General features: G+C 47.2%; 1 protein-coding gene across 3 annotated transcripts; it reads left to right on the forward strand.

Annotated features, from left to right (window-relative positions):
• The first annotated feature begins 11,158 nt into the window (after positions 1–11,158).
• Positions 11,159–14,470, forward strand: TRH (thyrotropin releasing hormone). Of its 3 annotated transcripts, none has more exons than XM_004738583.3 (3): positions 11,159–11,403; positions 12,393–12,614; positions 13,290–14,470. In XM_004738583.3, exons 2-3 carry the CDS (start codon positions 12,401–12,403, stop codon positions 13,802–13,804), a joined length of 729 nt encoding a protein of 242 aa, XP_004738640.1. In that variant the 5' UTR covers positions 11,159–11,403; positions 12,393–12,400; the 3' UTR covers positions 13,805–14,470. The 3 variants fall into 3 exon arrangements, with proteins under 3 accessions (XP_004738640.1, XP_004738639.1, XP_004738638.1); XM_004738582.3 differs by lacking the exon at positions 11,159–11,403 and adding an exon at positions 11,690–12,192; XM_004738581.3 differs by lacking the exon at positions 11,159–11,403 and adding an exon at positions 12,190–12,295.
• Positions 14,471–25,840: the final 11,370 nt, after the last annotated feature.

Below are 25,840 nucleotides of genomic sequence, written 5' to 3' on the forward strand. Positions count from 1 at the left end.
AAAAACCTTCCAGGACAAACAAAAATTAAAGGAATTTGCAAATACCAAACCAGTCCTACAGGAAATATTGAAAAGGGCCCTCTAAGCAAAGAGAGAGCCTAAAAGTAACAGACCAGAAAGGAACAGAGACAATATAAGGTACCTTACCGGCCATACAATGGCACTAAATTCATATCTTTCAATAGTTATCCTGAATGTAAATGGGCTAAATACCCTAATCAAATAACACAGGGTATCAGAATGGATTAAAAAAAAAAAAAGACCCATCAATATGCTGTCCATAAGAAACTCATTTTAGACCCAAAGTCACCTGCAGATTTAAAGTGAGGGGCTGGGGCTCATGGGTGGCTCAGTTGGTTAAGCAACTGCCTTTGGCTCAGGTCACGGTCCGGGATTGAGTCCTGCATCAGGATCCCAGCTCCATGGGGAGTCTGTTTATCCTTCTGACCTTCTTGCCTCTCATGCTCTCTCTCACTGTCTCTCTCTCAAATAAATAAATAAAATCTTAAAAAAAATAAATAAAGTGAGGGGCTGGAAAATATTTTACCATGCTAATAGACATCAAAAGAAATCTGGGGTGGCAATCCTTATATCAGATAAATTAGATTTTTTTAAAGATTTCATTTATTTATTTGACACAGAGAGAGATCACAAGTTGGCAGAGAGGCAGGCAGGCAGAGAGAAGGAGTGGGAGGGAGGCTCCCTGCTGAGCAGAGAACCTGATGCAGGGCTCGATCCCAGAAGCTGAAGACAGAGGCTTTAACCACTGAGCCACCCAGGCGCCCCTCACATAATTAGATTTTAAGCCAAAAACTATAATAAAAGATGAGGAAGGGCACTATACCTACTTAAAGGGTCTGTTCAACAAAAATAACAATTTTAAATATCGAAGCCACCCAAAATAGGAGCAGCCAATTATATAAACCAATTAATAACAAAATCAAAGTAACACATCAACAATAATACAATAGTAGTAGGGCACTTTAACACCCCCCTCGCTGAAATGGGCAGATCATCCAAACAAAAGATCAACAAGGAAATAAGGACTTTAAATGACACACTGGACCAGATGGACATCACAGATATACTCAGAACATTCCATCCAAACAACAGGATACACATTCTTCTCTCGTGTACATGGGACATTCTCCAGAATAGATCCCATCCTGAGTCACAAATCAGATCTCAACCAGTACCAAAAGATTGGGATCATTCCGTGCATATTTTCAGGCCACAATGCTCTAAAACTAGAGCCCAACCACAAAAGGAAAGTTGGGAAGAACGCAAATACATGGAGACTAAAGAGCATACTACTAAAGAATGAGTGAATCAACCAGGAAATTAAAGAAGAATTTTAAAAAGTCATGGAAACAAATGAAAATGAAAATACAACTGTTCAAAATCTTTGAGACACAACAAAGACAGTCCTGAGAGGAAAGTATATAGCAATACAAGCCTTTTTCAAGAAACAAGAAAGGTCTAAAGTACTCAACCTAACCCTACACCTAAAGGAGCTGGAGAAAGAACAGCCTAAACCCAGCAGGAGAGGAGAAATAATAAAGATCAGAGCAGAAATCAATGAAACAGAAACCAAAAGAACAGTAGAACAAATCAACAAAACTAGGAGCTGGTTCTTTGAAAGAATTAGTAAGATTGATTACCCCCCCCCAAATTAATAAAATTGTGAATGAAAGAGGCAAGATCACAACCAACACCAAAGAAACACAAACAGTTATAAGAACATATTATGAGCAACCATACCCCGCAAATTTGACAATCTGGAAGAAATGGACGCATTCCTAGAGACATATAAACTACCAAAACTAAACCAGGAAGAAAGAGAAACCCTGAACAGATGCATAACCAGTAAGGAAATTGAAGCAGTAATCAAAAATTTCCCAAGAACCAGGGCCAGATGGCTTCCCAGGGGAATTCTATCAAACATTTGTTTTATTTTTTTTTTAAGATTTTATTTATTTATTTGATACAGAGAGAGAGAGATCACAAGTAGGCAGAGAGAGAGGGGAAAGCAGGCTCCCTACTGAGCAGATGTGGGGCTCAATCCCAGGACCTTGAGATCATGAACTGAGCCGAAGGCAGAGGCTTAACCCACTGAGCCACCCAGGTGTCCCTCTACCAAACATTTAAAGAGATTTAATACCCATTCTCCTGAAACTGTTCCAAAAAATAAAAATGGAAGGAAAACTTCCAAACTCATTTTATGAGGCTAGCATCACCTTGATCCCAAAAGCAGACAAAGATCCCATCAAAAAGGAGAATTACAAACCAATATACTTGATGAACACAGATGCAAGAATTCTCCCAAAATACTAGCCAGTAGTATCCAACTGTACATTAAAAGGATTATTCATCACAACCAAGTGGGATTTATTCCTGCTGCAAGTTTGGTTCAACATCCGCAAATCAATCAATGTGATAGAATACATTAATAAAAGAAAGAACAAGAACTATATGATAGTCTCAATAGATGCTGAAAAAGCATTTGACAAAGTACAGCATCCTTTCTTTTTTTTTTTAAATTTTATTTATTTATTTGTAAGAGAGAGAGAGTGAGAGCGAGCACAGGTAGACAGAGTGGAAGGCAGAGTCAGAGGGAGAAGCAGGCTCCCTGCGGAGCAAGGAGCCCGATGTGGGACTCGATCCCAGGACGCTGGGATCATGACCTGAGCCGAAGGCAGCTGCTTAACCAACTGAGCCACCCAGGCGTCCCACAGCATCCTTTCTTGATCAAAAAACTCTTCACAGTGTAGGGATAGAGGCTACATACCTCAATATCATCAAAGCCATCTATGAAAAACCCACAGTGAATATCATTCTCAATGGAGAAAAACTGAGAGCTTTTACCCTAATGCGGCAGGGATGTCCACTATCACCACTGTTATTCTACATAGTACTAGAAGTCCTAGACTCAGCAATAAGACAACAAAAAGAAATAAAAGGCATCCGAATAGACAAAGAAGAAGCCAAACTCTCACTCTTTGTAGATGACATGATACTTTATATGGAAAACCCAAAAGAGTCCGCTCCAAAACTGCTAGAACTCATGCAGGAATTCAGTAAAGTGTCAGGATATGAAATCAATGAACAGAAATCAGTTGCATTTCTCTACACCAACAGGAAGACAGAAGAAAGAGAAACTAAGGAGTCAGTCCCATTTACAATTGCACCTAAAACCATAAGATACCTAGGAATAAACCTAACCAAAGAGGCAAAGAATCTGTACTCAGAAAACGATAAAGTACTCATGAAAGAAATTGAGGAAGACATAAAGAAATGGAAAAACATTCCATGCTCATGGATTGGAAGAACAAATACAAATGTCTATGCTACTTAAAGCAATCTACACATTTAACACAATCCTTATCAAAATACCATCAATTTTTTTCCAAGAAATGGAACAAATAATCCTAAAATTTATATATAACCAAAAAAGACCTCAAGTAGCCAGAGGAATGTTGACAAAGAAAACCAAAGTTGGTGGCATCACAATTCCAGACTTCAAGTTCTGTTATGAAGCTGTCAACAGGGGCGCCTGGGTGGCACAGTGGGTTAAAGCCTCTGCCTTCGGCTCAGGTCATGATCCCAGGGTCCTGGGATTGAGCCCCACATCCAGCTCTCTGATCAGCAGGGATCCTGCTTTCTCCTCTCTCTCTCTCTCTGCCTGCCTCTCGGCCTACTTGTAATTTCTGTCTGTCAAATAAATAAATAAAGTCTTTAAAACAAACAAACAAACAAACAAACAAAAAAAGATGGACTCAAAATGGATGAAAGACCTCAATGTGAGAAAGGAATCCATCAAAATCCTTGAGGAGAACACAGGCAGCAACATCTTCGACCTCAGCCACAGCAACTTCTTCCTAGAAACATTACCAAGACAAGGGAAGCAAGGGCAAAAATGAACTATTGGGACTTCATCAAGATTAAAAGCTTTTGCACAGCAAAGAAAACAGTCAATAAAACCAAAAGACAACTGACAGAATGGGAGAAGCTATTTGCGAATGACATATCAGATAAAGGGCTAGTATCCAAAACCTTTAAAGAACTTATCAAGCTCAACACCCAAAGACCAAATAATCTAATCAAGAAAGAGACAGAAGACAGGAACAGACATTTCAGCAAAGAAGACATAAAGATGACCAACAAACACATGAAAAAGTCCTCAACATCACTCAGGATCAGGGAAATATAAATCAAAACCATAATGAGATACCACCTCACACTAGTCAGAATGACTAAAATTAACAAGTCAGGAAATGACAGATGCTGTTGAGGATGTGGAGAAAGGGGAACCTACCTACACTGTTGGTGGGAATGCAAGCTGGTGCAACCACTCTGGAAAACAGCATGGAGGTTCCTCAAAAAGTTGAAAATAGAGCTACCCTATGACCCAGCAATCGCACTACTGGATATTTACCCAAAGATACTAATGTAGTGATCCGAAGGGAAACATGCACCCAAATGTTTATAGCAGCAATGTCCACAATAGACAAACTATGGGAAGAACCTAGAGGTCCATCAACAGATGAATGGATAAAGGTGTGAGAGCAGGGCAGAGGGTCCTGGGGGGAAGGGGGGAAAAATGAAACAAGATGGGATTTGGAGGAAGACAAACCATAAAAGACTCTTAATCTCATGAAACAAACTGAGGGTTGTTGGGCAGTGGGGGTTAGGAAATAGGGTGGCTGGATTATGGACATTGGGGAGGGTGTGTGCTATGGTGAGTGCTGTGAATTGTGTAAGCCTGATGATTCACAGACCTGTACCCCTGGGGCAAATAATACATTATATGTTAATAAAAAATAAATTAAAAAAAAAAAGAACGAGTAAGTGGCTTATAGGTGGCAGGTGGCAAGGAGAGGGGCAAAAACATGGAGGTGTGAGATGAGACAGCATATCTGTAAAATGAGTTTCATTGGCTGATGTTGGGGGAGGGCTGGACATGGAGTAAGGGAGAGCTGGCAGGAGAGGAGCCTAGATTGTGCCCACATTATAAAGGGTCTAGAACGCTAGGCTAAGGATTTGATCCTATGAGCAACAGGGACCCATGCAAGGTTTACCCTCCCCTGTATTCCTTGGCACCTATAACATTGTCCAGATGGAGCTGGCACTCAGTAAATGCACATGGAATTGAAGGGTCCTGGGGGGAATGGACTGAGTTAGCACTTCTTTGCCAACAGCTGGGCAGTGACCAAGGGTGGCCTAAATAGAATCAGAGTAGTCAGCTGCCTGGAGTCCTCTTGGCACCCAAACAGTGCTCTTCCCATCACGGTATTGGAAATCCCTGCATTAGGGAGTCATTTATTAAGGGCTTGATGTTATTTAGCGGTAAGCCTTTCTAGACTTTCCAGAAAAGATGATACCCTCCTGATGGCAATTTACTGCTAACAAGACCAGAACAAGTTTCTGGGGTGGGGATAAGGACATGGAGTATAAGGCAGAACTTAGTGTGCCACCCAGAGTTTGGCCACTTCCAGTTTCTTTAGAGAAAACCCTGTCCCAGGCAGTGTGAAGGAAGGAGAGGGGGCAGGACACTGGTCTTGAGGTTGTTGCTGATTTGGTGAGGGACTCAGAATCCTTTCTTCTCTGAGTCTTGGGTTCCTCATCTGTGCAATGAGGTTGTATGGGACCTGTGATGTTTAATCTGCTCATCATTTAGCTTCCCTTCTTTAGTAGCTGGACTCCAAATATGCCTTTGGAAGACCACCTCAGTCCATGCTGTTCAGATGGAGCTGACCCCATCCTCTAGACCAATCTGAATCATAGTCATCTGTTCAGGAATGTGCCTGTGACCCAGCCTGGGGCAATGAGAATTGACCCTGGGACTTTCGGGAATGAAAAGGGCCCTTCTGCTTTTAGAGCAACTCAGCTGGGACAATGTGATTCCAGGGATGCCTATGGCTACTTCTCTACCTTTGAGGACAGACAGCCTGAGAATGAAGCCATCTAGAGGAAAGTGGAGATAACAAATGGAAAAAAAGAGACAGATTCTTAGTGACATCATTTGAGCCTCTGGATTCTGCCATACCTGAAGCTAGTTCTACGTCTTTATGTTCTTGGTTACATCCACCAGTACATCTCCCTTTTATTTTGCCTGAGCCAGTTTGGGTTGTGTTTTCTCTTGCCTGTCGCTGGTAAGGAGGATCATCCAGGAGGGGTTCCTTCTTTCTGATCCCTCGGAGAAAGCCAATTTGGGAGGTGCCAGCATGTGGCCACGTGAAGTGAAGGAGATGAGGGAGACCAGGGATGGGGTGGTGCATGGGGTAAGAGAAGACACACCCAGGGCCCCACAGAGCACACTCATTTCAGGGGCAGGGAGAGCAGTAGGAGACCCCAAAAGGAGGAGGGAACAAACAGGATGAGAGAGGCAGGAGAGTTGCACAAAGCAGCAAGAGTTTCTTGGAGGTTCCTCACTGGCTTGGCTGCTTCCTTCTCGCCCCCTCTGTATGCTCATAACTCAACAAGCAGCCAAACCAGTAGTGAGAGAATAAATCAGGTCACAACTCTCCCCTGTTTTAAACTTCGTATTTTCCCACTGCCTTGAGAATAAATTCCAATCTCCTTACTCTCCACAGCCAAGAGAGTCCCATGAGATCTCACTGTTTCCCACCTTTTTCTTATCTTGTACATCTTCCATCCCTATCTGCACCCATCCTGTGTCCCGGGCCTAGAACCATGCTTAACAATTATGCATATACTGGAACAATTTTTAGAATAAGGAAATAAATCGGTGATAGAAAGGAGAACTGAAAATTTTCCAGTGGATTCTTCATCAAGGAATTGTTGCTCAATTGGATCAAAAATCTCCAGTGGAAAGGGGAAGGGGAAATCTGGTTCAGAAAGATTTCTGGGATGAGTTTCTATGGAGAAAAACAGATATGAAACGGATTTTTCTTTCTGGAATTTTATGATCTTGGGGAAAAGAAGACCTTCACTATTTTGACAACAGAAGAAGAATAGGAAAAAAAATTAAGTATATAAAGGTACCACCTTCTGTAATTAAAAAGCCACCATATCATAGATTCTCAAAACTACACATGTGATAAAACTGCATAGAACTAAGTGCACACACACACACACACAAATGCCAACAAGTAAAACCAAGAAATCTGAATAAGATCAGTGGCTTGTATCAAAGTCAATATCCTGGTTGTGATCTTGCACTATAGTTTACAACATGTAACCATGAAGAGAAGCTGGGTCAAGGGTACCCACAACCTCTTTGTATTATTTCTTAGAACCACATATGAATCTATAATTACCTGGATATAAAGAGTTTAATTTTAAAAACCACCGTGAAAAAAATTAAAATATAATTTCAGTGGGACTACCTCGAGCCCTTCTGCAGCTCAGGGTTGAAAAAGACCCTAAAATATCCTGGAGACATCTCTGAACAGGGAGCAGAGAGACTTTGAGAGAGAGACAGGGGAAATCAGGGAAGGCAGAATATTTTATTAGAATTATAATTAGAACCCACCCTGAGACTTCCTGCAGGAAGGGGGGTGTGTGTGTGTGTCTTAGGGTGGGGATGGGCAAACAGGCATTGGGAGTTACAAATTAGTGTACAAACTCCCCGTTAAATTATCCCATTATTCATTTTCAAAAGCATAGCTATATTAATCTGATAAGCAAATACAGTCTTGAGAATGAAGCACATTTGTATTATCAGAGGAAAATATGTACGACACAATGACTTAGCTCCATGAGAGACCAGAGCAGGATCCTGCCTTGTTCTGCTTGGATCCCTGTTTTAAAATGTAGGTTTTATTATTATTCAGGTATGGTGAGACCCGTAGATTAGGATACCGCTGGCATTGAAGAGTTAGCTATTACTTACAGTTCCTAAAAGGAAGGGCAAACCACCTCAGACAAAGATGCACAGGGAAGCCCCAGGATTCACTAGGAGGCAGAAGAAGCAGGGAGCAGGGGGGGAATCTAGGCAAGTGGCTTTGCTGTGGTTTCTGCCTGAAGGAGGAGGAACAGTGGAATGAGGAGGCAGGGTAAGCAGGTTTAGGATTGGCTGATTTGAATAATTTCAGGGGCTCTGGGGCTTGGGGACTGTCCCTAGCTGTCTGGTACCTGGCTTTGGGTGATAAGGGCAAGGGTACAGTATCCCAGAGTGTTGTGGGGAAGTGGGCTCCGGACTGGTTAGTTTGCATATGAAAGGTGAGTCCTTTACGAGCTCTAAGAATTGGCTAATCCTGGGAGAGGCAGCCTCTCCAGAGTCAGCCAGACCCCCTCTGCCCCCGCCCCTCCGCCCTGGCTCAAAACATTAGAAACACAGGCAATACAGTGCCCAAGGTCTAGAACAGGTCCTGGTACTTTCTAGGGGCTCAGTGAATATTTGCCGAGGGAAGGAAGGTAGAGAGGGAAGATGGGAGAGAGAGAGAGAGCCTTACATGCCTGTACCATCCTCTCTGGTCCCTTGGGCAATGTGAGAACTCTCTTCTCCCCTCCCTAGCCCTCTAGGCATTGTCCTCCAGAACAGGCAACTCAAATCCCTGATTACAGAAATGCATCCAATGGGCTCACCAGGGGGCGATGTTCCAGCCAACTCGCCCACCAGGCAGCTTTTCTTTTCTTTCTTTCTTCTGTTTTCTTTTTTTAAGATGTTATTTATTTGACAGAGAGAGTACATAAGGTACATAAGGACGAAAGGGAGTAGCAGACACCCTGCTGAGCAGGGAGCCCATTGGGCTCTATTCCAGGACCCCATGATCATGACCTGAGCAGGAGGCACTTAACCAACTGAGGCCCCCCCGATCCCCCGTCCCCGTAGCTTTTCTATCCTTCCACGCTCACCACTCCTTTCCATCCCAGACTCAGAGGAGATTTCATTGTTACTTCGTTGGTGCTGTTTGTTGGTTTGTAGATGGGTAATTCTGCAAAGCGAGAACATTCAAATGCACTAAGGACTGAGAATGAACAGCAAGCTCCCCCCACCCCCCACTGGCCTCCCCTTCCTGAGCTCCCCAGTTCCCTGCCTTCACTGTCCTCCCGCATCCCTCTGGAGAGGTCTCTGCTGAAGGCTATAACCATCCATCCCTCCTGCATGTACAGGATACACACATCATTCTCTGCTCGGCTCCTTTCACCTAACAGTGTCTTGGAACTTACTCCACATCCATACATAGGGAATCGCCTCATGCTTCAAAGCCAGAACAGTACCCATAGTTTTGGGTGGGCCCTAATTGATTTAAGAAGATCCCTCATGGGGTGCCTGGGTGGCTCAGCAGGTTAAAGCCTCTGCCTTCGGCTCAGGTCATGATCCCAGGGTCCTGGGATCGAACCCCACATTGGGCTCTCTGCTCACCAGGGAGCCTGCTTCCTTCTCTCTCTCTTTCTGCCTGCCTCTCTGCCTACTTGTGATCTCTGTCTGTCAAATAAATAAATAAAATCCTTTAAAAAAAAGAAGAAGAAGAAGAAGAAGACCCCTCATGACAGACAGACAGACATCCAGGCTGTTTGCAATTCTGGCTTCTACAAACCCTGCAGCACCAGATACCCTGTGTGTACATGTCTGCAGGACGTCTTGCAGAAGTTATGCATGTGTTAAATTTTTAGGTTGCCCTCCCCAGAGAGTCTATCAATTTACACCTTCTCTTTACATAGGAAAGAAAACAGGTCTGACTGTCTGTCTGATTCAATGCCTAGTTAGGACAGCAATTCTTCAAATCCTGGAGTCTAGCTGGGAGATCAAGCCTGGGGTTTCAGGTCTGCAATCTACCCAGCCAACTTTCTGCCCCCCTCCCTGCCACCTGGGGTGGGGGTGGGGGGGACTGGAAGTCAGGAAGCAGATCAGGTCAACTCTATCAGGTCATTATCTATCTCTATTAGCTTCCTCATCTAAGAGTGGGGAGAGGGCTCTAGTTGGTGATCTGAACTTTCCCTTCTACTTCTAACTTTCAAAGTCTTTCTGCCTCCCCAAGCCTCTATGAAGTGGGACTGATAGTCTCTACCTTGTTTATCTTGCCAGGTGATGTGAAGATCCAGTGATATGGTACAAAGGAGTGATAATTAAACAATTTTGGCATCCCTTGCTAGAACAAGGCCTGGGACATTCAGCAGGTGCTCAGCTAAAATGAGAGGTTGAAGAAATACTGCATGGGGAAGCCTGCTAATGTTGAGATCGTCCAGAAGTAGGAGATGCCTTCACTGATGTTGTTCCCTCTGCCTAAAATGAGACTCCCTCGAAGCGGGCCTGGCTAACTTCTGTGTCTCCAGGACTTACCAAGGGGCCTGGCACACCGTGGGTGCCCCTTAAATGTTTCAGGGTGGAGGCTGTGCTCAGGACTAGATGTGGCTGTGTTCTCTTCCAGTGTGATCCTGGAGAGTGATAATCAGGACAAGCCCCTTGTCACCTACTTTTCTCCTCCCTGCATCTCCTTTCCTCTGCCTGGATGGGGTATGCCCCAATAGACTTCTGGTCCAAGGGCCACAAAATCCAGTGTTCCACCTTGGTGAATGAGGTAAGCACGCTCAGCTCCAGCTGGCTGTTGTCAGGAGAAAATGCAGATCCACTCTTTTTCAAGAGATTTTCGAGAGAAGCCATACAAACAAATTTTTCTTGAGTTCCCTTGGTGTTTAAATGTTAAGTTATTCAGGTATTTTTGTTTTTTGTTTCCAAATCCCTGTGGGAGTCAAACCATCTGTGACTTAGTGATGACCCCAGGCTACCAGTTTGGGAATTCTGAAAACTGTCCCTCTCTCCCACTGTACAGATGAGAAAATTGAGGCCAAGGGAGCAGAGCATCTGCTGGAGGTGACATGGTCAGGATGAGAACCCAGGTCCCATTTGTCCCCTACTTTCTTCCTCTGTCCCTTCCCCCCTTCTCTTTCTCCTTCTCTCTCTTTTTCTCGGCTCTGTTTCTGGGTACCTCTTTCAGTCTTTGTCTCTATCTCCTATTCTCTCCTGTGTATCTCTTTTCAACTGTGTGATTCTCTCAATATCTCTGCGCCTCTCTCTGTCCCCTCCAGGACTGCTCTCCTCGACAACAAACCTTCGGAACTGGGTGCAGAGGCGACCCGGCATCATCACTGCCCCCCACTCCCCAGCCCCCAGCCTCGGGCAAGCGCCTAGCCGCTCCCGCAGCTCTCGCCGCCCCCGCCCCAGATTTCCGGTGGAGCTGGCAGGCGGCAGGCGGGGTACCCACGGGGCCCGCTGCCGTCAGCGCCCCTTCCTAGCGGCCGCGACCCCTCCCCGCTGACCTCACCGACGCCGCCGCCCCGCGCGGATATAAGCAGCGGCCCCGCGGAGAAGCGGGCAGCCGACGCCTGGGTCCTGCCAGCGCTCCCGGCCTCCTGCCCCGCCGACTTTGGACTCCGAAACTCCGAACTCGGAACCCCAGCATCCCGGACCCGTCCCGCGGAGCTGTCGCCCGGCAGGTAACCACCTCTGTCCCCTCTCCCCACGCAGGAGGCTTCCGGGAGCACTGGGAGTGGGCCCTCTCTGCCCGTTGCCGGGGGACCCCGGGAGAAGCCATGGCTTCTGTCCCCCGAGCGCCTCCCGGAGCGTGGCGTCCGCACCCCCGGTGCTTCCACGGCGCGGGCCGGGAAATTGACCGGGCACACTGGTGGCGTTCGCTCCTGCTCACCCCCGTCCCGGCGGCTGGAGCTGCTCGGTGCTGGGCGTCAGTAGGGTGGAAAGTTCTCCATCCCACCCCAGCCTGGATGGCCGCTGTAGGTCCGCGCCGGGACGTAGGGGTTGAACTGGGCAGTCAGGGCATCCGGCGTCAGAGCCTGAGAGTTAGAATCCGAATCCAGGTGTTAGAAGCAGATTTTTCGCGTTGGACTCGAATCTTAGCTTTCGAGTTTCAGTCTCACCTTAGAAACATTTTTTATCGTTGAAACTGGGGATTTTAGAGTTAGAACTGGTGTCTTAGCGTGGCCATAGAATCTGACATTAGAAATGGAATTTGGAATAGGAACGTTGACACTGGAATTAGAGACACTGGAAAGGAGCGCTAGACCAAGAATGTGGCGCGGGGAAGGGTCTTAAGCCTGCGACGCGGCTTTGTGGCCGTCGGGCGGGGCTCTCTAGGTGGTTACACGCCTGGCAAGCCAGCCCTGCGCTCAGCGACACTGAGGAGTGGCGGTGACGATGGAGTTCCCACGGCTTCCACGCTCGCGCAGCAGAACTGGGCGCGTGACCAGTCGCTCCAAGCTTCTCCATGGGTGAGGACACCCAAAGCTGCAGGGCCACCTGCCACCATGGTGCCACCCTATGGTGGCAGGTGGCCTTGCCCGCGGGAGGATGTATGAATGTTTTGTGACCCAGGTTGGGGACCCGCTGGGACAGGAAAGTTGGGAAGATGGTGCGGACTGGGAGAGGGGTGCGGGGCGCTTATGCTTTCTCTCTGTCCTCCCAATTCCAGACGCCGCGATGCCCGGCGCTTGGTTGCTGCTCGCCGTGGCGCTGACCCTGACCGTTGCTGGTTTTCCGGGAGGTCGCGCACAGCCGGAGGTGGCCCAGCAGGAGGCAGCGATGGCCGCCGAGCATGCGGGTGTGGACGACCTCCTGCGCCAAGCAGAGCGCCTCTTACTCCTCCGCGAAGATGTCCAGCGGCTGCGAGGAAACCAGGACGATCGCGAATCTGGTGAGGGCCGGGCGTGTGTCCCTCCGATCAGAGACCCTGAAGAGGGCTGGAGGAAACCACGATGCAGAGATGGGGAGAGACTTGGTCATCCAAACTCTTGCCTTTCTGAGCTTAGAAACTGTTGACCATAACCTTAGCAGGATCACGAGTTGACCCTTTTCCTGAGATCAGATTTCTCTTCCGTGTCGGTCCTGGAATATTTCACAGAGAGCCGACTTTCAGTGGGGAAGATTCTGTGCAGGGGAGAGAGAAAAAGTCTCTGTATGTGACAGTTTTAATTACTGCTTACTAGGTGCATATATGCCAGGCACTGTTCTCAGGTGGTCAAACACCTTATCACACTATTTGATCTTCCTAGCAAGCTCTTAGATCCATACTATTATTACCCCTCATTTTGCAAGAAGAAAACTGAGGTTCCGAGAAGTTAAGGGAGTTGCTTATGGTCACACAGCCAGGGAGTGGCAGAACTTGGACAGGAGCCAGAGGTCGTGCCTTTGACCATCTGTGCATGTGCGTGCGTGCGTGCCTGTGTGTGTGTGTCTGCGATTTCTGAGGGGCTGTACAAGGCCGTGACTCTGGATGAGTGCTGCAGGGAAACTGCCTTAACTAGGAGAGAGACTGGAGGGGGGCTGCTCAGGGGCAGAAGGTCCCTCACTGGTCTCTTTCCTTCCCCAGAGTCTCAGATCATTCAACCCGACTGGCTCTCCAAGCGTCAGCATCCAGGCAAAAGGGAGGGGGATGCAGAAGAGGGGGTTGAAGAGGAGGAGGAAGAAGGTGGGGCTGTGGGCCCCCACAAACGGCAGCACCCTGGCCGGCGGGAGGATGTGGCTGCCTGGTCCGATGTCACCCAGCAAAAGCGGCAGCATCCTGGCCGGCACCCCTCCTGGCTGGGTTACACTTTCACCAAGAGGCAGCACCCAGGCAGACGGCTGGTGGATTCCAAGGCCCAGGGGAGCTGGGAGGCAGAGGAGGAGGAAGAGGAGGAGGAGGAGGGCGAGCCCATCCCTGAGAAACGCCAGCATCCCGGCAAGAGGGCTCTGGGAGGCCCTTGTGGGCCTGGGGGAGACTGTGGTCAAGCCAGCCTCCTGCTGGGGCTCCTAGATGACCTGAGCAGGGGTCGGGGGGCTGAGGAGAAGCGGCAGCATCCTGGGCGGCGGGCAGCCTGGGCCAGGGAGCCACTTGAGGAGTGAATCCAGTTTCCTATAAAGTTTAGAGTCTAAGAATGTCTTAAGCCCTTGTGGCCCTATCCCCTTGTAACCCCCTCTTTCCCTCCCCACCTTAGATCCCTGACCATACACCTGGGCCTCCCCCCACCCCATATACAACACCCAACTACCTGGCCTTGTCCTCCCGCCCCCTTCAGGGACATGAGAAAGCAGGCCTCTGAGTTTAAACTCCATATTACCCCAACTTTCCACTGTAGGCTAGGGGTCAGATCCCAGAGTCCCTCTCCTCGCACTCCCTCTGGCTGCTCCCCTTCCTTAACTCTGGCTAAAATGATCCTTTTGTGTCCTCCAAGGGACCCCCAGAGAGAACCAGGGTGACTCTGGATCTAGCAGACATTGAGGTCAGGGTGGGATTGAAGTTGTGATGTCCAAATCCAGTTTTTACCCTCACCTTCTTGGGCATCCTTTTGTGGGTGGGCAGAGCCCTGCCCCAGGGCTGTGCTCTGCTTGGGGAAGCACTGTGAGGAGGGGCATCCTGTGTGGTGCTCTGTGGAGGGTGTGAAAATAAATCTGTGCGGGCATATGGAAACCATCCTGAAAGCTGACTAGTATATAACCCCCTAGCGTCTTCCCCTGTCCATGATAATCATCCGAATGATAATAAACCATGCATCTATATAATCTTGGAAACTCTGTGGTTGTAGTTTTGTCTCAGTTGGTGTGGGTTTCTTTCTCTTTTTTTAAAAAAGATTTTATTTATTTATTTGACACAGAGAGAGAACAAGTAGGCAGAGCGGCAGGCAGAGGAAGAGAGAGAAGCAGGGTCCCTGCTGAGCAGAGAGCCCAATGCGGGCCTCGATCCCAGGACACTGGGATCATGACCCGAGCCAAAGGCAACTGCTTAACTGACTGAGCCACCCAGGCGTCCCTGGGACTTCTCTCTCTCTCTTTTAAAAAATATTTTATTTATTCACTTGACAGAGATCACAAGCAGGCAGAGAGAGGCAGGCAGAGAGAGAGAAGGGGAAGCAGACTCCCCGCTAAGTAGAGAGCCCGATTCGGGGCTCGATCCCAAGACCCTGAGATCATGACCTGAGCTGAAGGCAGAGGCTTAACCCACTGAGCCACCCAAGGTTCCCCTGGGGTTTATCTTTTTTATTTATTTATTTATTTATTTATTTATTTTTTTTAATTTATTTATTTGACAGACAGAGATCAGAAGTAGGCAGAGAGGCAGGCAGAGAGGGAGGGGGAGGCAGGCTCCCTGCTGAGCAGAGAGCCTGATGTGGGGCTGGATCCCAGGACTCTGGGATCATGACCTGGGCCGAAGGCAGAGGCTTAACCCACTGAGCCACTCAGGTGCCCCGAGGGAGTTTATCTTTTTAACACTGAGTGGGACGGGATTAGAACCCCTAAGTTCTATTGAGAAAGGGCATCAGGGACTCTGGATTTGTAATCTTCGTGGTTCAATGGCAGGAATCAGCAACTGTGTCATCCAGCAGCCACAATGAGAACAAAGGACCAGCCTGTAGTTGGGGACTCAAACCAGCGGCCTTCTGGGCCTGGGGAGGGAGGGAAGACAGGTGTAGGACAAGAGGGAGTGGTGGGGACTGGGGCAAAATGAAGAAACCAGCTAAGTGAAAACACCTAAATCCAAAAACTTCACCATTGTGTGAATCAAATAATATTAACAACAATACATACACAACACTTATTATGTGTCTGGCACTGTCCTGAGCACTTTACATATAACCTTTTTATTATTTTTTTAAGATGTTTTTTTTCTTTTAAGTAATCTCTACACCCAACATGGGGCTCAAACTAACAATTCTGAGACCAAGAGTCACAAGCTCCACCAACTCTATATTAATTCTTTTAATCCTCACAACAGTCCGTCTAGGTATTATTATTATTATGCCCATTTCCCTAATAAGGAAACCAAGGTATAGAAAGGTTAACTAACTTGTCTGTGGCTAAATTTGGCCCACTCACTGCCAGTTTGCAATCTCTGATTTAGACTGAACTTCCAAATTTCCTCAGACTCTGAATTAAGCCATCATTTGTTTGGTGGCTGGATGAACTATTTGGGTTTTCTACAGAATGCTCCTGGCCACCTTCTTGGGCAGTGGAAGGAGGGAACTCAAAGGGTGTCTGAGCCCCAGCTCCTCTCCTTGGGTTGCTTGTGGTTCAGGTATGGTCAGGACAGAGGAAGACTTGGGATTTGTAAGATGCATTTACACCCATATTTTCAATATTACTTCCCCAAGCCCTCTGAAATATTAAGCATTTGATGGATTTGCTGATTTCTCTCACTTTTGGATGAGAGAACCAACAGAGAGACTAGGGTCTCACCCCAGGTGCATGAAGCATGCAGGGTTGGCATTCTCCTGTACCTGACTTTCCACTCCACGTGGCCACCTTAAAACACCCATTGTTGCCATCTGGGTAGGTGTGGCCCTAATAACATTCCCTCTGCTCACAGTCCCCTTCTGAAGGTGAGTGCTCTAACAGAGTCAAAATGGACCATTTATGCAGTCATTCCTTGGTACTCAGTGCTTATAGACACTTTCTCAGGGAATCCCATGATCACCCCAGGCCGGCTACCATGTCCACTTGCAGTTGAAGAAAATTGAGTTGCAGTTGAGTGTGGATAAGTGAAGCACTTGATCAAGGATATACTCCACCTCTCTTGCTTCCATACTTGATTGATGTGCAGGGTGTTTTTACCTCCTCAGATAGGGAAAGACTTGAATAGTGTGAGAAAACCACCCTCTCACACGTTTAAGGCTTTTACTTCTGTTCCTGTGTGTGATTGTACCAATGCACCATGACGGAAAGGATCTGGGCATTGGCTTCAGCCCTGGACAGATGATTAAACTAGTTTGAGCCTCAGTCTTCTCATCTGTAATATGGGCCCAGCAATCCCTACCCCTCCCTCAGAGTTGTTCTAATGATTATATGGGATGGGATGACATGTGTACGGTCCTAGCACAGTGCATGACACCAAGTAGATTCTTGATAAACAGCATTTTGAGCTCTAGTGCCCCAGGATCAGAAGGTATTCAAAACTGAACCTTGTAGAACCACTTACTCCTCCCTTTATTCCCTAAACACACACAAAAAAAAAGTAAAAAAAAAAAAAATCAAAACCCCCCACACAAACCAAAAAACCCAAAAAGTAGTTACTAGGGCTTTATTGTGAGTCCATGCCAGGAATTAGGGATTTATCTTTAGGATAGTCTATGAGCTACTCCCCCCACATACCCCCTTTCCTTCCCACTCTCATACAGATGCCTTTTGCTCAGCCTAGGATGCTGTGGCAGAGACCATCCATGCACCTCCCTGAATTTCCCAGCCCCCCTTGCATTTGGGGAGAGTCACATGACTAGCCCTGGCCAATAGGCTGTGAGCAGACAGGTGTCACTCCCCAGTTGAGTCAGTTAGAGCCCATGAACCACCCTTGTCCTTTTCTTTCTGCCTTGGAAACCTGGGAGTCCACATGGCAGAACCCATGTTGGAAGGTTTCTGGGCCCCAGAGTCACCAGATGCAAGTAGGACATTGTGCACCCACATCAGACTTCTCATGTGTATTAAGTCACTAGTATTGAGTGTATTAATACAAGTAAACTTGTATTAAGTCACTGAGATTTCAGGGTTTATTTGTTACTGCAGCAAACTTAGCCAATTCTGACTCATACAAATGCCTCCTGCCTGGGCCTCTCCACTGAAATCCTTTTCATCTTTCCCTTCTCATACGTATCTGCCTCCATCAAAGCTGCCTATATTAGGGCCCAGCATGAAGCAGGTGCTCAATAAATACTAATTGAGTGGATGTGGAAAGCATTAGGTCACTTCTATTTTTGTTCCCCAGCCTGAATTCCTGGGGGTCCTGCCCTTAAGAGGCTCCCTATCCAGTGGGAGACAGACAAGCAAACAAATGATGACCACTTAGTATGAGAAGTGTTGATTTTGGTGAGGAAAGCATGCAAGAAGAGTGCAGACAAGGGGTCCTTGGGTGAAGCAGGCTTCCTGGAGGGGAAGTGTCCAAGCTAAGTCAATGGATGAATAAAAGAAAAGACATTTCAAACAGAAGAGAAGAACATTAACAAAGGCCTAGTGGGAAGAAATAATGTGTTCGTAGAGTTGGTAATATTTGAAATCCGAGGTATTTAGGACCCTCTTTCTCCTCCTTCACCCTATCCTCTAGCCCTGAAGGGCATGTGCCTCAGTCAGGCCTTGTGCCTTATCCAGTCCTCCCACTGTCCCTGCCCTTGTTCAGTCCAGTCCACACAGGGACTCAGACTGTCATGGCTTAGATGTGTAAGAAAGCGGTGTGTTTGGGTGTGGAATCAAAGAAGCCTTCATGGGAGAAAGGGCACTTGAGTAGAGCTTTGAAGGATGAAAGAAAAAAATTTTTTTTTCCTGAGCATTTCCTTTGGGGCCAGACATTCGGAAAAAGGTGACTGTAAATATCTGTTGAATGAATGAATTATCCATTATAGTCATACCCCAGTTGAGAGTAAAAGGAAATCAGGAGAGAAGTAAGATGACTTCTCCAAGTTCATGAGTCTGAAACTTGGGGATTGTCTTTATACTTCCCCTCCCCTATCACCCACATAGAATTTTTACCATGTTCTCTAGATTTTATCTCCTAGACACCTCTCAAATCCATCACTTCCTTCTAGCTCCTGAGACACAACTCTGACCCTGGCCACCATCATTCTAGGCCATCATCATCTGGAGAATTCAATGGCCTCCTCACTAATCTTTGGCTTCCACTCTTGTCCCCCAAACCTACTCTCTATATACAGCAGGAAGGACCTTCTCAATATGCAAATCTGATCTTGGAAACCACCTTGCTTAAGACCTATCAGTGGCTTCCATTTCACCCAGGGTAAAATCCAAGTTCCTTACCACAACCACCGCGGCCTGCCCAATTGGCCTCTATTGTGTTACCTGCACACAACACAGGGACTTTGTTCATGGCATTCTGTCTGTGTAGAGCCCTCTTTTCTCCTACTCTTTGTATTACCTGTGTTTCCTTCTGTGTGTCTTCCTGCATTGTGAAGGTTGGAAAGCAAAGACTACATTTCCCAGACTCCCTTGCAGCTAGAGTCTTGGATGCGCAGTAAATTCTCCACATGGATGCTCTCATGTGAGATTTGGAAGGTCGCTTTGCCTATTACTGCTGAAAAGCAAGCCTGTGGTGAGGTGTGATATTTCTGCAACAGCTTTCCAGTGTCCAACCCCCAGCTTTGAAAATATCTAGAGTGTAGTTGTTGATAGCAGCTTTCTGGCCAACAGTATGGGGTTTTGTTTTGTTTTGTTTAAGAATTTACTTATTTATTTGAGAGAGAGAGAAAGAAACAGAACAAGCAAGGGGGAGGTGCAGAGGGAGATGGGAGAAGCAGACTCCCCGCTCAGCAGGGAACCCAACGTGGGGCTCCATCCTAGGACCCTGGGACCATGACCTGAGCCAAAGGCAGATGCTTAACTGACTGATCCATCCAAGCGCCCCAAGTATAGGTTTTTGTTTTTTTTTGTTTTTGTTTTTCTTCCTTTAAACAACCTTATTAGGTGTATATTTTACATATCTTAGAATTTACCTATTGCAGGCCAATAATTCAATGATTTTTAGTAAATTTTTGGCCATTTTCATTTTCATCCCATATAATCATTAGAACAACTCTGAATTCAGGCTGTTATAATACCTTTTACTATTAATCTCTTTCTATACCATCAGCCCCAAGCAACCATTTATCTACTTTTTCTCCATCAATCCGCCTTTTCTAGGCATTTATACACATGGAATCATACAATATGTAGTTTCTTGTGCCTGGCTTCTACCCATTAGCACCTTTTTGAATTTCATCCAGGATGCAGCATGTCTTAGTAGTTGTCCCTTTTTATTGCTGACTGGTGCTTCAAGTAGTGAGTTCCCAAATGCAGTAATCCCAATCGTGGCCTCATTTCCCACCTTCCTGATTGGAAACAGAGGAAAACAGCTTCCCTGGCGGGTTGTTTCTGTGGTATTGCTATGCGAGTCTGCTCTTTAAGCCCTTGACAATTTCATAAACACCAAACTCCAAAAGTGATTCTCAAAACATTCAAGAACTGGGGCATGCCTGGGTGGCTCCGTTAAGCATCTGCTTTTGACTCAGGTCATGATCCCAGGGTCCTGGGATCAAGCCCTGCATAGGGCTCCCTGTGGAGCAGGAAGCCTGCTTCTTCCTCTCCCTCTGCCTGCCTCTCCCCCTTGCTTGTGCTCACACACTCTCTCTCTGTGTCAAATGGATAAATAAAATCTTAAAAAATAATAGTCAACAACTGGTCCAAGACAGACAGTAGCCAATTAGGACACGTGTCCAATTTCAATGGATGGATTTGGATACACCTGTGAGGCCACAGCAGAACCAGGAGCTGAATGCCAGCCCTACTGTGTGAATTCTCTCTGCTTAATATTTCCAGAATGGTTTCTGTTTGTTCAGCTGAATCCTGATGATTCACACTAGGTAACTCCTACATCTCCTTAACTGTCACTTCAGACAACACTTTACTGGGATGTGACACAGCATCCCTCTTGCCCCTGCCTTAATTACATCTGTCTCAGTTGGGTGCCCCCAGGACTAGACCCTAGACAAGGACTTGAGTCCAAATAGTTTCCTTGAAAGGTGGTCCCAGGGGTGCAAGTAGTTTCCTTGGAGGGTGATCCCAGGGGTACAAGCGGTTTCCTTGGAGAGTGAATCTCAGGAAGTGGTCCAGGCGTTGGAAAGTGTTTGGGAAAAGGGAGGGAAGTGCTTGTAGAATGAATTAGTGAGCAGGTTTTCCTTGAGAAATTGTAGACCAGGTCTCAGAGTTGTCCCACTCAATGGGATGGAGTAAGGAAGGTGGGGATTTGTCGATGATTCCCTTTGATCAGGGGCTGAGGGCTGCTCCTGGGAATGTTAACTCCCTCAGTGCTTCTAGCTTGCCCTGTGGGCTGACCCCAAGAAGGAGGCCATTGTGTTAGACTCCAGGATGCCATTATGTGTCCTGCAAAGGTGAGAGCTGAGGGGATGAGGTGAGCTACTGGAAGCATCGGCAGTCTTTTTTCATCAGAGGTTCCTCCTTCACCAAACTCTGTGCTCCATGAAGCGGGGATCACTCCAGCATCCCCAGCACCTAGCACAGTGCCTGGTGCAGAGCGAGGGATCAGCAAACATTTGCTGAATATTGAATATGAATGAAGTCCACATGTGCAAAGGTGGATCTGGGATTTGAGACCAGGTCTGCCTGATTCCCCAGCCCAAGGGTGAAGGTGGGGAGGCAAACGAATGTTGTAGGACGCCGTGCAGTCACCACAAACCAGGGAACCTAGCTCCCAGGGGGCCATGGAGCTGAGAGCCTATGTTGTAACCCAGTGTAACCCAGTACCCAATTACTCTACCTTTTAAAACACTTTGAGGGACACAAAAGGGTCCTCTGTGCTGTGTCACCAAGATCCTTCTATGTGCAGCCCTGTGGACGGCACGTTCCATCCACCATTTCTACCCCCACTCGATGGACGAGAAACTCCTGACTCAAGAGTTAAAACGACTTGCCCAGGCCACACGATTACATGGATGGTGCGACCGGGCTCACCCGGGGTTCTGTAAGCCTGCACATGCTACAGTCCTTCCTCTCTCCTGGCTGTTGCTTGCTCGGACAGCTTTGAAAAGCTGGGGACTGTTTCTTCTAGGCGCCGCCTCTCATGAATTCAGCGAAGCTGCCTGTCCTGTTTTGCTGGGAAACATCTTAATATCATGACTTCCTCTCATATGTTCTTTAATTAATTCTTTCTTCGAACCTTATTTTGATTAATTAGATGCAATCAGAGGACCAGTTTGCCAAGAGACTCAGTTCCTGCTCGGGCCTCTTGGGTGGCAAGAGAACATGTGGAGTGTCTTGCCTGAAGGATGTTGGCAATTAGAGCCCATTTCGATCGCGCGAGTGCAAGCTGACTGCCTTGGAGAACATCAATTAGCTCAGTGGCTAAATTGTGCTGAGTTACAGGTTACCAAGGGGACCCATGGTCAATGCCAGGATTTAAGTGGCTGTAGTCTTTGGGGATCATCTTTCCTGAATTGCAGCCACGTTCTGGGCCTGGTAATTATCAGCAGGCTGATTAGGTCTTGTCCATTATGGAGAGTGACTTCCTAATTGCCAGCTGCTGGGGAGGAGAGCCTCCCGGCACCAACGCAGGTACAACTGGTCCAACACGGCGGAGAATGGCTGGCACACGTGGGGGAGGCTTCTTTGAGCCTGTGGCCAAAGAGATAGCACAGGCACGTGCTGGGCTAGGCACGGTCTCCTGTGGGAGGGGCACAGGGTCTCAGAGTAGTCCTGGAGAATACAGAAGTCCAGGCCATTCTTGGGCAGTTGAACATGATCTTGGAGGGGATGCCCAACCTGGGCCAAAAGGGGATCCCCTCCTAGTGCCAGGCCCTGAGCTAGTAATAGCAGTGAGCACTCATTAGTACTTACTATGTACCAAGCACTGCTCAAACCACTCCACAAGAAACAAGTTATTTAACCCTCTCTAAGAGGAGACTGAGTCACAGAGGTCAGGTGATTTGCCCCTTTTCTGGGATTTACATGGTGGTCCGCTTCCAAGTTGAACAGCTATAGAGATGCTGACTCTCATGTGCCATCTACAGCAGCTCTGAAGACCCTTAGGGTCCTAAGACGCTTGCAGGGCCTCCACGAGGCTGTCAATTTCCTAACTACATATCTGTGTGAGGCCAGGTTACCTTCTTACACTTCAACCAAAATTTAACCTGTTGATTAAATGCAGGAGCAGATAAGAGAATCCAATTGTTTTCTATTATGTCAGACATTTTAAAAAATACAAAAAATGTAAACCGATGCCACTCTTCCTCAGTTAATTGTTTTTACTGGAAAACTGTATTTCCAGAGCACCTGGGTGGCTCAGTCAGTAAGTGTTTGCGTTCATCTCGGGTCATGATCCCAGGGTCCTGGGATTGAGCCCCACATCGGGCTCTCTGCTCAGTGGGAAGCCTGCTTCTCCCTCTCCCACTCCCCCTGCTTGTGTTCCCTCTCTCACTGCCTCTCTCTCTGTCAAATAAATAAATAAAGTCTTAAAAAAAAAAAAAAAAGAAGAAGAGAAAGGGCCCCCGGGTGGCTCAGTGGGTTAAAGCCTCCGCCTTCGGCTCAGGTCATGATCTCAGGGTCCTGGGATCAAGCCCCATCGCATGGGGCTCTCTTCTCAGCAGGGAGCCTGCTTCCTCCTCTCTCTCTGCCTGCCTCTCTGCCTACTTGTGATCTGACTGTCAATAAATAAAAATCTTAAAAAAATACATAGTCTTTTTAAAAAGAAAAGAAAAGAAAACTATTTTCCATAAACACATTTTATTCATATTAACTTGTAATGGATTTATTAGGTATTTTTAAATGAGCAAATAAGCATTTAAAAATTCTCTATTTAATTTCTAATATAGGAATATCAGTAGATATAATCCATGTAATCAAAAGTTCTTTGAGGGTCCTCAGTACCTTTTTTTTTTTTTTTTAAAGAGGGAGAGAGAGCAAGCGCGATGAGCACTCACCAGTGCGGGGACAAGGGAGGAGAGCAAAGAGAGAGGAAGAGTGAGATCTCTTTACCTCCAAGCAACCTTGCTTACATACAGGGGAGCGCCTACACAGAGCAAAGGTCTTACCTGTTTTGTTCGCATCAGCCCAAGTTCCCCTTGACAAGGACATTTCTGCACAGAGAGATGCAGTGCCTTGCCTGGATCACACAGCCAGGAGGAGGCCTCCTTCCTTCCCAGCTCTGAGCTGGACTTGGCTCCTCCCTACTCCGCCTCAGTAGGCCAAGGGAGGCTTATGAGAGCTCCAGAACTTCTCCCGGAATTACTGGCAGGAGGCGCTTTCTTTCCTCTCACGTACTGCTAAACTGGTAGACCATTAGCCTGGAGCTGCTAGAGGCCATCTTTCCACTGCCGACAAAGAACCTGGTTGAGAAGGAAGCCCACAAGAAGACAGTGAGAGATGGAGAGACAGAGACAGATTTCTGGTGACTCTGGGCACCTGGATCCAGCCACATCAGACACCCTTGGCCTTCCAGTGTCGTGAACCGATAAATTCCATTTTTTTCCTAGTCATTTGTATTTCTTCCTAATACAACACATTTTAACACAGTCTGTAACATTGCACTATTTAGACATGTTTTTGAGTAGGGAATACTCCTTCCTTTCTCCCACCCTACCTCCTGCCAGCTACTTCCCTGGGTCACTGCTCAGGTTAGAGAGGAATGTTGGGCACAGCTCCAGTTCCCATGTAGTATAGTTTCCCTGTCCCCTCTTCCTTCAGAATCATAACCACTCTTAACATTTCCAACTAACATTTCTTAAGGCCTAGCAGGGCCCTCTTCTAGCCCTGGCTGTTGCCTGGTGAACTCCAGGTACGGACTGTGTTGGCCTCTGTGTTATCACCTGTTTGCTCTCCCTACCCCATTGTCTGCGATGCCTGCATCCGACTGGCTGATCTTTGCAGACTGCTCCACTTGGGTCCCCTCTCCTTCCAGATTCTGGTGTGGTTGAGGAGGTCCAAAGGAGGGAGACAGGAAGGTTTGGGGGAACTCTGCTCCTCTCCTTCCCAGCTGTGGTTTTGGCTTGATTCCTCCTGTGGCCACAGCTCCTGTGGGGCAGCTCACCCTGACTGCTCTTGCTCTCCAGGAGTTCTGGAAACTCTGTTCTCCCCTTGCCCCTGCAGGCTGCAGGGTGGTAATGACGCCCCACTGTCACTCAGCTCGGGGTGTTCCACTACTGTGTGTGCTTCACCCTGCTCTCCCCATAGAAAGTCCCCTCATTCATCTCTCTCTCTTGCTGTGGGTGGCTGTTTCCTGCCAGGGCCCTGATGGACCTAGACTTATTAATAGTCACAGTATTAGTGCCATAATGGAGACAGAAGCCAATCTGGCTTACAGAATCATGGGAGACTTTAATAACCTTCTGGGGCCCATGGATACCAAAGGGAAATTATTATTATGTTTTTAAAAGTGTTTTATTACAGCAGCTGCATTTACTGTGCCTTTGCTGTGCTGCTCACGGAACTCAGAACTTTGCATGTTGTCACATGGAATCCCCACAATGATTTCATCAGGGAAGTTCTGCTATTATTCTCAATTTACAGATGAGGAAACTGAGATTCAGAGAAGCAAAGACACCTGCCAGAGTGTCACATAGCTAGTGAGTTGCTAAACCAAGATGAAAAGTACTGTACGACCTCAGAACTCGGGCTTTTCACCGCCAAGCTATAGCTTGTATTGACAGAGTCCCGGATCAAATTTCCATTTGAGATTCACAATCTACCTCCATTTCGCCCTCCCAGGAGTCTTCTCTACTCTCACTTGGCACTGATTTTCAGTACAGCCGTCCCCCTGCCCCCACTGCCCCCTGACAGATCCAGCTCCCGCACCTGTGTGAGCCTCTCAAACCCAAGCCCTGAGCAACCTCTGGCATGAGACAGGTCTCCTCCTCATGGCCATTCCCCTCCTCTTATGGCCACAGCTGTAAGGGGCAACCAGACAAAGGGCCTGACTTGCCTTCTCAATGAGAGGTAGTGCTTGAATTAATGACAATAATAGAAATAGCTTACATTTAGAGATCACATTCAATGCCAAGTGTCCACACTAAGTACATCACATGCATTGCTTCATTTCACCCTCACAAACAGCTTTGCAATATAGGTACTACAGTTCTCCCATTTTCCATTTGGGCAAACTGAGGTTCAGGCGCATTAGGTAACTGGTCCAAGGTCAGGTGAGCAGCCCATGGATGGTCTATGACTCCTGTCTTCCTAACACCATGTGCTTAACTTCTAGGAGATTCTCCCACGGCTGAGACCCAGTTTCTTGAGTCACCACAGAGGGAGAAGTTCCTGGAGGCACGGTCAACAAGAATGGGCTGTCTCTCTTTATGTGGCTTATGAAGACTTGTGGTGAATTTGAGGTCTTATCTAAGGGGCTTTGTGGAGAAGGACAGGCACCAGGCTAAAGTCAGTATTAACTCCTAAGCTCATTCT

Source organism: Mustela putorius, unplaced genomic scaffold (assembly GCF_011764305.1).
Source record: "Mustela putorius furo isolate JIRA1106 unplaced genomic scaffold, ASM1176430v1.1 tig00003850_pilon_pilon_pilon, whole genome shotgun sequence".
NCBI classification, from domain to species: Eukaryota; Metazoa; Chordata; class Mammalia; order Carnivora; family Mustelidae; genus Mustela; species Mustela putorius.